Source organism: Eschscholzia californica, unplaced genomic scaffold, assembly GCF_041429995.1.
Source record: "Eschscholzia californica isolate CP2 unplaced genomic scaffold, dmEscCali1.0.p SCAF_1, whole genome shotgun sequence".
NCBI classification, from domain to species: Eukaryota; Viridiplantae; Streptophyta; class Magnoliopsida; order Ranunculales; family Papaveraceae; genus Eschscholzia; species Eschscholzia californica.
In genome coordinates, this window is record NW_028238198.1 from 78,588,745 (window position 1) to 78,599,376 (window position 10,632).

At 36.5% G+C, this 10,632-nt stretch overlaps 2 protein-coding genes and 1 non-coding gene across 6 annotated transcripts; 2 read left to right on the top strand and 1 right to left on the bottom strand.

The window, feature by feature from the left end:
- Positions 1-1,698: 1,698 nt before the first annotated feature.
- LOC147569500 (small ribosomal subunit protein uS13z/uS13y/uS13x) lies at positions 1,699-3,933 on the bottom strand. The gene is made up of 4 exons (XM_086655994.1): positions 3,668-3,933; positions 3,403-3,563; positions 2,917-3,105; positions 1,699-2,034 (listed from the first exon to the last, which is right to left on the bottom strand). Exons 1-4 carry the CDS (start codon positions 3,668-3,670, stop codon positions 1,929-1,931), a joined length of 459 nt encoding a protein of 152 aa, XP_086512120.1. The 5' UTR covers positions 3,671-3,933; the 3' UTR covers positions 1,699-1,928.
- A 2,317-nt stretch (positions 3,934-6,250) lies between these two features.
- CK1 (choline kinase 1) lies at positions 6,251-10,610 on the top strand. Of its 4 annotated transcripts, none has more exons than XM_086655992.1 (8): positions 6,251-6,657; positions 7,174-7,622; positions 8,293-8,414; positions 8,508-8,703; positions 8,809-8,926; positions 9,058-9,105; positions 10,180-10,280; positions 10,371-10,610. In XM_086655992.1, the coding sequence occupies exons 2-8, from the start codon at positions 7,275-7,277 to the stop codon at positions 10,497-10,499; spliced, it is 1,062 nt and encodes a 353-aa protein (XP_086512118.1). In that variant the 5' UTR covers positions 6,251-6,657; positions 7,174-7,274; the 3' UTR covers positions 10,500-10,610. The 4 variants fall into 4 exon arrangements, 2 of the variants coding, with proteins under 2 accessions (XP_086512118.1, XP_086512119.1); XR_015231287.1 differs by having other exon boundaries at positions 6,462-6,657; positions 9,058-9,281; positions 9,966-10,280; XM_086655993.1 differs by having other exon boundaries at positions 6,649-6,893.
- TRNAV-AAC (transfer RNA valine (anticodon AAC)) lies at positions 6,253-6,326 on the top strand. The gene has a single exon. It is a non-coding gene; the product is annotated as a tRNA-Val (tRNA).
- Positions 10,611-10,632: the final 22 nt, after the last annotated feature.

The following is a 10,632-nucleotide window of genomic DNA, read 5'->3' on the forward strand; positions in this document are numbered from 1 at the left end:
TCTCTCTCTCTCTCTTTCCAGATGGGTGAGTCAAACCTTCTCCATCTCTCCCTCACCGATCTTTAGTGTCTGTTAGGTTTTTGGTTATGGTGACTATCGGATTCTGTTAGTGGTGGTGGTTTCTTCCTGTGGTGTTGGTGTTTGCTCCTTTGGTAGTGGTGGTGGTTTATTCTGGTGGTTGTATGAGCGGTGGCTTATTCCTGTGGTGGTCGTGGTTTTTTCTGGTGGTCGTTAGGGTGGTGGTGGTGGTGGTGGTGTTGGTGGTCCCGGTGTCGATTTGTTAATGTTTCGGTGGTGGTGGTGGTGGTGGTGGTGGTATGTTCCGGTGGTGGTGGTAAAATGTTTGACCATATGAGAATATTTGTAATTTGTAGGGCTATTAGTGTCATTTGACTCATTTCAGATTTGGGCTTTTGTATTCAGACTTATTTTGAAGTCTGAAAAAAGTGGCCTACTTTTCAGCCTATTCAGATGTGGACTCCTTTCAGCCAACATTTCAGATTTTCTTAAATAACAAAAACAAACATTTGAAATCTGAATTGGGGTCAATTCAGATTTCAGATCTGAAATATTTTAAAAAACAAACAGCACCTACGTCTAACCTTGTTACTCATAAATTGTCAAATAAATGTTGGATTTATCCTTCTCCAACTAACTTATTCAAGAACTACAACCGACTCCATTAACTAAAAATACGGTAGTTACAATATTTCTAACCGGTTAGGATTGGGTAGGTTCGAGAGCACTCGGGTTACCCTGACGAGCTCGACATTGAGCTGGACTCGTCGAGTCAACGACTTTATGTGTAGAAACCTAACATAGCCTATACATGTATAGATAAGAGTCTATGTAACCTAGATAAGAGTCAGTATATGTTTATGTGTGGAACTGTGGATACAAGTAGGTTCCCTGAACTTATTCAGTTGGTGACCCAAAACCCTGGGTTATCTTTTTCGGACTTAGGGATTCGATCAAATTAATTGATATGGGCCCGTTATTATTGAAGCCCGTTTAGATTTTGAATTTGGCTCAGTGGGCCCTGAAAAATGTTTTCATTCAATCTAAACCAACCACAAAATATGTACAGAGGCTATCTGACTTAGACATATGAATCCAAGAAAATGGCAGAGATGAACAGTTTATTTTTTCACAGGTGGTGACGATGACGAAGAAGGCTGTACAATTATTTAACAGAAAGTAGATGACAGTCAATTTAGTGACATGTGAAGTAAGGAAATTCAAAAGGAAGAGTACTTTCGTATAAACAACAATCGAAGATGTACTTGGGGCGATGCAACAATCACCTACATACTTGAAACATTTTTTAACTTGCCAGGCACATCTCTATGAAATGATAATAGTGAAAGACTAAATGGTCGTGGACGGTAAAAGAGAAATTTGACAGTCGATGTAATAGTCGGTGAGAGAAGATCAGCACATATATGAGCCTTTTCACTAGTGTTGCCAAAACCCCTCTAGGACAAATACCAAGAGATTAAAAAGACATTGGTTCATTTCTTGAAAGGAAAAGAACCCACATTTGATCACTTTGGATTCAGTAAACATTTGAACCCTAATCGTCCCGATAGGGAAATACACATGTTACCACCCAATCAAAGTGAGATTAACAATCTTTGAATTTCAAAACTCCAACGAAACAAAAATATGCTTTCTACAATCCTTCCTAGATAATTCAAGTACTCAAAACAAGCTTTTTAATGCAATCTTTCACTGACAAGTCTAATAAATCATTCTCATATTTCACTAATTTGTCTCAATTGCAAAAGAAGAAAAGAAAAACAAAGGAAAGAGATTTGATTAAAAGATCTGCAGAGTAGTAAACTGTATTATAGTCTTTAGAGCTCGAAACTCATAATAGTAAAACAAACCTCATCGGAAAACGTTCTCTCAATAGGGAGAATAAATACCTAACGCTTCTTCGACACACCAACAGTCTTACCCCTACGACCAGTGGTCTTGGTGTGTTGTCCACGAACTCTAAGACCCCAGTAGTGCCTCAACCCACGATGGTTCCTGCAAACGACAACAACCAACACATTATAAGCGAATGGTTCTGCTTGTTCACTCAGATTTCTAAATAAAAAAAGGTAACCTTCCGAAAATGATCAATAGACAACTCAGATTAATACATTGTCATACAGCTTATGAGGACTAGAACCAGTGGTTATTTTATTTTCGCAAAAATCAAACTCCCCGATTCTATTGAGTTTAGATTGATATGAACTAAATCAGCCTTTCGAAATAATGCTTACTTATTGCTCGCAGAAACTGAATTTACTTGATACTAGTTTGATATAAGCCAAAACAGAGCGAGTACAAAAGTATGTAATTTATTGTCGTTTATCACGGATTGGTTTGGTTAGGGGGAAAATCCAACATAATTCACCATAAATATATAAGCTAGCAACTGATCAATGAATTGCTCACTAACTTTCAAAAAAAAAATGAATTGCTTAATAGATTTCAGTGCACTCCGTTACTAAGTTAGCAATCCCCTCAATGTTGTATTAAGATTAATTGATCAATTAATTGAGAGTCTTTCCGAATAAGAATTTGTTACGTACTAATCATACATATCAGATTCAGATTTTAGACTATAATAGATTAATAGTAACCACAACATTAATCTCTATTTCAGTTTTTGTCATGTTGTAACAACAACTCTTTCATATGTCCTATCAGAGAATGTGGCAACGAGAGAAGTGTAAATCCCAAACTGATGAAGGAAAAGGAACACTTCAACTAACCAAGCTAGGTTCCCCAATGAATTAGCAAAGATGAAGATACCAAATAACTCGTTGAAGAAGCATAGATAAACAATATCGGGGCGAAAACAAATGACTAGTTGATATTTGCTTTGTAATTGAAACAAGAAAAGAAAAGTAAATAAAGTACCTGATTTTCTTCAATCGCTCCAAATCGTCTCTCAATTTCATGTCAAGAGCATTTGAAACAACTTGGGAATATCTACCGTCCTTGTAATCCTTCTTCCTGTTCAAGAACCAGTCTGGGATTTTGAATTGACGGGGGTTAGCAACGATCACCATGAGGTTCTCTAGCTCTGCTGCAGATAATTCACCAGCCCTAACAATTCCAGTGTATAACACTACATTAATAAGTGAACTACTAAAACAACTTGGGATTATGATTGTTTAATTTAACTTAATTAGTGATCTTAATATCAAACAAAAGAAAAGATAACTAATTTGAATAATAATTGCTTAATTACACATCCATTCAAGATGAAGACCAAACCAACTAATAATCCAGATAAACAATGACATAATCCCCCAAAAAATTGAATAGAAACCCTTGATCCAAAACAGACTACTATGTACCCATATTTATGCTAAACACACAAGAAAGTAAGAAAACCCTAACCTTTTGTTCATGTCAACATCGGCCTTCTTGCAAACGATATTGGCAAATCTCCTTCCGATACCTTTAATGGAGGTCAAAGCAAACATAATCTTCTGTTTCCCATCAACGTTAGTGTTCAAAACACGCAAAATGTGCTGAAAATCTTCGTTTGCAACCAGAGACTATCACAAAGCAAAAAAGGTATAAATTGAAATCAGCTTCATCTCTAAAACAGAGGAGTAGAAATCAAATTAGATCAATCAATAAAATGAGAAAAGAATTTTACCATGTTTTTCGCCGGATGGTTGAATTAGATCTTCTTGGCGTCTGCTGAGTCCTGAACTGATAGAGCTCGCCGAGATCTCAAAGACTGAAATTTTTTAGGGTTTTCGCGGGTGTTAAGCTAAAAGTTATTATTTGAGCCCTTCCGGATCTTAGGGTTTTTAGGGTGCTTTTAAAATCAAATTACCCTCACAAGATAAATTTATATGACAGTTATGTGCTCGTGGACTATTTTTGTTTGGGAAATTTTACAGGGGCCTCCCATACATGATAAAAGAGTCCCTCTTGTGAATTCAGTATGAGTCCAATACCAGTGCACCGAATTCACAAAAATAGACTATTGGAGTAAATTTCGCTAGACGCGTGCTGACGGGTCTCTTGCGAATTCGGTGGGTTCGTACCGGATATATTGTAAACTCGGTGGACTCGTATCGATTTTACAAGGAAGGCCCTTTCAACAAAAACGGAGAGCCTATATAAAACTTTCCTTTCTGTTTTCTTAAACCAACCGCCCAAATATTACTAGACATGAGTTTCCCTAGTTTTCACATAATGAGTACTTTTGACAAAACCACACGAAGTAGTTGTTTGTTAGGATACCGATATGAATGAGCATTTCGTTCTAACATGAATATTGGAAGGACGACTTGACTATTTGAAATCGTGGAGCTTAAACTTATCTAGTTAAACTAGATATGTATTTATCATTATGTTACCTTGTCAATGACTACCGAGTTGTCTAGTGGGAGAATGACTTACCTACTTAGGGATAAGACGCTTTCTCGATAAAATGTTAGTATCTTAGTTAGTGCTGGTAAGGAATGTACTTGCCAAAGTACTGTAGAGTTATCTACGTCTCTGGACAACTCTCCGCCGTTTGAGAGTCAACAATGAGTGAACAACTTAGTCTGCTATTATATGCTAGTGTAGGATGATATACATTAATATGTGCGCATGTTTTACTAGTGAAAAAAAATTATCGTCGTTTTGTTTTGGACTCCTCTACCAGTTTAACTGATGTTGGTGAGTTACAGCCTCCCTACCAATTCTTAATATGCAGGTTCCTAGGTAGTATTCACCTGCACTAGTAGGATTAACAGATGGATTGCGATCTGCGGAGGTTGTGGCACAGTGCCACTTTGTTATTAATTTTCATCACTTTTTTTTGCTTTTGTTTTTTAGTTAAAGTTATACTACTTTATTGACTGAGAACAACATCATGTATATATGTATCACATAAGTTGTATAGAGGTGTATGGATTTGTAGAAGATGAGTTTACACTCTTCTTGGGATTCATTTTAGAACCAGAGTTGTTAGTCATGTATTGATGTCAGTTTTAGCTTCCGGTTTGTAATTTTACGTGTGTATACAAGATATACTGTGTATACAAGAGGATCTGACACATAATGTGAGTTGTATAACTCAATTGATTGCTATGCTTTTGGACACAAACTGTGTCTCAAGCTTGACGTTTTATTTAGTCGACTAACTGAAACTTCATTGAAAAATTGTATTTAACATTAGAGGGGTTGGGCCATTGGTCCAAAAAGGGGGTTAAAATGAAAATCCCACCCAAAGTTGCCTAAAAATGTAAAGGAGGTCCAATGTGTCAGTTTGGAGGTCAAAATTACGTAAAGGGCCCTTAGAAAATAAAGTATTTACCGTTCATGCCATCGAAAATTACAAAATTGCCATCGAAAATTCTCGGGAAACGATTTTTTTTCTGAAAAATAATCTGACAACCCGTCCATCAAAATGTGTACTGTTCAGAAAATTACGGAACAGCCACCGAAAAATTTCCGGGAAACGCAATTTTTTTTGGTAAACTATTTTATTTACTGGAAATTTTTTTCTGTACTAGACATTTTTGCTGGGCGGGAATTTGAAATTTCGTAAAAAAATTTGAAAATTTGGGCGGGAATTTGAAATTTCGTTTGAAAATTTCAAAACTTCGAAAAAAAAAATTTGTGACCGGGAAATTATTTTATTTACTGGAAATTTTTTCTGTACTAGACACTTTTGCTGGGCGGGAATTTAAAATTTTCAAAAAAATTTCAAAATTTGCCCGGGAATTTAAAATTTTCAAAAAAATTTGAAATTTTGGCCGGGAATTTGAAATTTCGTTTGAAAATTTCGAAAATTTAGGAAAAAAGATTTCGTTTGAAAATTTCAAAAAAATTTGAAAATTGGAATTTTTTGTGTACAGGAAATTATTTTATTTACCGGGAAGAGATGGTTTGCTGGGCGGGAATTTGAAATTTCGTTTGAAAATTTCAAATTTTCAAAAAATTTTGAAACTTTGAATTTTTCGTGTACTGGTAAATTATTTTATTTACCAGACATTTTTTTTTTCAGGAAAACGTCAGCATGTCCCGTCCAAGGGCAAGAGGGAAATAAAAAAAAAACTGACATTTGGACCTGCAACTAATTTTTGGGCAAGAGTGGATTTTTTTTGGGTTTACCCCCCAGATTTTGGACTGTTGACTCAAAAATCCTTAACATTATCCAAGTTAAATGGTCTGAAAGCAAACATGCTTCTGAGCAAAGTTTGAAATGAATAAAATATGTCTTACAAGATGAACAACAAGGGTTTCGTGGTGTAGTTGGTTATCACGTCAGTCTAACACACTGAAGGTCTCCGGTTCGAACCCGGGCGAAGCCATCCTCCTTTTCTTTTTGTCATTTTAATCTCAAAGATTTAATTTTGACGTCATATCTTGGTAAAGATAGAAACCTAAATTTGGGTAAAAAATTTCATGCGGTGTATTTTCATTTGACGGTTGGCAAAGAATCAAACGAAAGCAATTACAATAGAATAATTGGTTTTCGAATCATCAGATTCCCCACACACTCTCTCTCTCTCTTTTTTTCTTTCTTGGAAATCTGACTTTAGATTCCCCAAAAATCAGTTTCTCCGATTCAATTATTATCAATAATCTAATCTACTAATAAGGGGATAATTTCACAAGTTTCAATTACCTCTTGATTTACTGGTACGGTTCATATGTTCTCTCTCTCTTGATATCTTCAACTTTTATATCTATTTACTTGTGCATGTTGTGGCGTTTTTGATTGTTTCAATTAGATTTCAATAACTTAGATGTTTTGTTGGGATTGGAGTTGAGGAGATTTTGCTATTTTTACTCTGTATTCCTAATCTTGTTGGTGATTTGGGACTTGGGTAGATCCATTCCTTTCTTAACTACTCATTTTGTGCTAATCCCTCTAGGTAAAATTATCATTGATTGGGTGATTATCAGAATTGGGTTTTCTTAGATTTTGTTTCAATTCAGGGGAGAAGGTTATTTTCATGATCTTTTCCAAATTGGGTTATTGATCTCTTGAGAGAGAATACAAAATATATTCTTTAGAGCTTCATTTCATGAGCTATAGAGGTGTAGTTTTAGGTGATTTGAAGACATAATACTTTTTGCTTTTGAATTTGGAAACTTGAGATTGAAAATATGGGATGTTTTTGTTCTCTTATTTACTTTTTTGTTTTCCTCCAGCTCAAGGGTTATCAAACTAAGTGCTAGATTGGGTTTGCAGCTTTAGAGAATATAAGAAGTTTTGTCCGATTAATACTTAGAAATCGTTCGAGTAATTTGTAATGGGTGTGAAGAATGATGGAAACAGCGAAAGTCGTCTTCCAAGTGAAGCCAAGAAGATTTTGTATTCATTGGCATCTAAATGGAGCGATGTTGCCGATTCTAATGAATTACAAGTGATCCCTCTAAAGGGTGCAATGACCAATGAGGTTTACCAGATAGATTGGCCAAAGGCAAAAGGAGATCACCCTCGAAAGGTTCTTGTTCGTATTTATGGTGAAGGAGTGGATGTTTTCTTTGACCGGAATGATGAAATTCGAACATTTGAATGTATGTCAAAGAATGGCCAGGGGCCTCGTCTTCTCGGTAGGTTTCAAACTGGACGGATTGAAGAGTTCATTCATGCAAGGGTACGTTATTCTACCATTTTTAATGAGATTTTTCTTCAATACCATATAGTTTTGCTTTGAGATATCATGTGGTTTGATTGGGCGAACAAGAAACCTTTTAGATTTGTGTCTATAGGAGGACTGGGAAACGTTGAATCTTCATTTTTAATTTAAAAACTGAGTATATTCATGTAGACTAGTAGACATCTATGTGCGCCAAAAAGCTCGTTCGAATGAGAATGGAAGCTAGCCTCCTCGGAAGTTGTGGAGAGGTGTTAGAGGTGGAGTGCATACTTGGAGGCGGAGTCCCTATGATATTATGATTTAGGCTTATATTAAGGGTACGAGATAACTGAAACAGTCATTATATGGTATAACCCTAGAAACTTAGTGTGTGGGCTTAACTCGCCGAGTGCTTCGATGAACTTTTACGCCGAGCCCAACCCGTTTAAAATTCGGATCTGGGTGGGCACTACTCTGATTGACCTTCGGGGGCTGGCGCACAATGGACCTGGACAAACGGATCGGTTGCGGACTCACGGACTAGAACCCCACCCCTATGCAAACCTTCAACTCGTATCCTAATTGGGTTTATGCAGCAGATGCAAGCAGTTACTGAATATAAATTATGGGCCATAAATTACCCTTCTTAAATAGACTTATTATCTCTTTCTTTCTGTGTGAACTGCAGACATTATCGGCACCCGACTTGCGTGACCCAGAGATATCTGTGTTAATAGCAGCCAAAATGAGGGAGTTCCATTATCTTGATATGCCTGGTTCAAAGAATGTGATCCTGTGGAACAGATTGAGGTATAGAGTTTTCCAGGATAGTAGATTTCCTCTTTAAATGGCATAAAACTAGATTTAACGTATCCGTCAATTATTTTTCTCATCTCCATCCAGAAACTGGCTTGTTGAGGCAAAGCGATTATGTTCTCCTGAAGAAGCTAAATCGTTTAAGTTGGATACCCTTGACGTAGAAATATCTGAACTGGAAAAGATGCTCTCAGGAGAAAACATGAAGGTTGGGTTTTCTCATAATGATTTGCAATATGGGAATATCATGATGGACGAACAGACCAGACTAGTAACTATTATCGTAAGTTATAGATTTTGTCATTTCTTTTAATAGTTCTTATCTAATAGTCTAATGTAGTTATCGAAACCATTTTAGTCATGTCTGCTTATATTTTCTGTTTCTTAGGATTACGAGTATGCTGGTTACAGTCCTGTTGCATATGATATTGCAAATCACTTCTGTGAAATGGCTGCTGATTACCATTCTGAAACACCACATATTTTGGACTTCAATAAGTACCCGGGTAACTTTTTATTTGAGTTTGTTCTTCTCTTTTGTTCTTAACTGAAATGGTGCCAGTTGCTTCACTCGTATTATGAGAATTAGCGTTTCAGGTCTTATTAAGCTCTCTTTCATTTCCTGCCTTTGCCACAGGTTTGGAGGAACGACAAAGATTTGTCAGTGCATATCTGAGTTCTTCAGGTAAAACAATTCTTAGTTGTTTGTTTCCTTTGGTGGATTTGGGTAGATGGAGCAGGGATTGGTTGCAACTTGCGGGTTGCAACCAAGTCGACTCCGTCTTGGAGGTGGGCCTTCATGAAGCTAGCGAGTCAAATGGAGTCCAGTTTGTCGCCTTGTCAAGAGCCTCAAGTGTAGGGGTGTCAACGGGTCGGTTTCGGTTCGGGTATCTCACTACCCAGAACCGGAACCTATTAAAAATTACAGTTCCGGATCCTAGCGGTTCCGGATCCGGTTCCATAATTTAAGGATCCAGAACCGGAACCTATAAAAATTGCGGGTATCCGTCGGGTATCAGATATTTATCGGTTCTTTTTATGACTTCTTATTTAATCACTTTTAACACTAATTAGGAAGGTTATACTTCATTCAAAAACTTAAATATTTTTTGTAAAACCTATTTAATAAAAGATACACGAATGAGTTATTAAAATTTTATAACAAATCCCATTATTGTATATTATAAGTTGCAATAAAATTTGTTATTGAATATAACTTGATTACCAATTAAGAATGTTATGTTAAGTGAGAAACTCAACGACAAGATAAGAAAATATTTATCATGTAATAGGTAATTAGGACCTTAAAATGTGTGAAAAAGTCAACTAATTACGTATTAAAGTCGGGTGTCGGGTACCCATCGGGTACCCGTCGGATATACCCAATAAGTATTGAAATCTTATCGGTTCCAATCGGGTAATACCCGTCGGGTATTAAATTCTTATCGGATATCAAAATAAGGATCCAGAACTGGCATAAACAGTTCCGGTTCCGGTTCGGTTCCGGGTAAATGGGTACCCGTTGCCACCCCTACTCAAGTGTAGTTAGGCTTGATCCAATACAAGAAATTTTTCATAGGTATTTAGGCCGGTGCAAATTAACAACATCTTCGACGTTAGGAGACTGGTGTTTTTCCCTATTGACAACTCAAGTCGAAACTTCTCTTCATGAAGCTGTCGCAGAGATTCTGACATAATAGATTGCGAAATTTCGATGCCTCGTGTATTTCATTATTTAACATTTTCCATCATTTCGTAGGAAACGAGCCAAGTAAAGATGAAGTTGCTCAGCTTGCTGAAGACGCCGAGAAGTTTACTCTTGCAAGTCATCTTGTTTGGGGTTTATGGGGAATAATTTCGGTGCGTTCTACATTTTCCTCTCAATCTCATATACGTTTTCTTGGGTGTGCGTTTTTTGTTGAACTCTCTGTCTTACTGTTGTGATTTCAGGAACATGTAAATGTAATCGATTACAATTACATGGAATATGCAAGGCAAAGGTTGGAGCAATATTGGTCGAGGAAGTCTTTACTAATGGGATCGTCATCTGCTTCCCGTGGTGATATCTCAAAGACATAGTTTTCTGAACTTATTGGTCAATGTGTAATATTATATACTTGTCATTCGATCTTTTCTCATTAAAATCTTTCAAGTTTGACATTTTTATTGAAGTTATGTTTTCTTTTGGTATTTAGATGATAATAAGCTGGTC

Bases quoted from the DNA above. Each gene is read 5' to 3' on its own strand.
- LOC147569500 (XM_086655994.1), bottom strand. The intron at 3,106-3,402 runs GTTAGGGTTTTC...TGGAATTGTTAG, and splicing joins GATGTTGACATGAACAAAAG to GGCTGGTGAATTATCTGCAG. The intron at 2,035-2,916 runs GTACTTTATTTA...TGTCGTTTGCAG, and splicing joins GAGCGATTGAAGAAAATCAG to GAACCATCGTGGGTTGAGGC.
- CK1 (XM_086655992.1), top strand. From the start codon at position 7,275: ATGGGTGTGAAGAATGATGGAAACAGCGAAAGTCGTCTTCCAAGTGAA. The intron at 7,623-8,292 runs GTACGTTATTCT...TGTGAACTGCAG, and splicing joins AAGAGTTCATTCATGCAAGG to ACATTATCGGCACCCGACTT. The intron at 8,415-8,507 runs GTATAGAGTTTT...ATCTCCATCCAG, and splicing joins ATCCTGTGGAACAGATTGAG to AAACTGGCTTGTTGAGGCAA.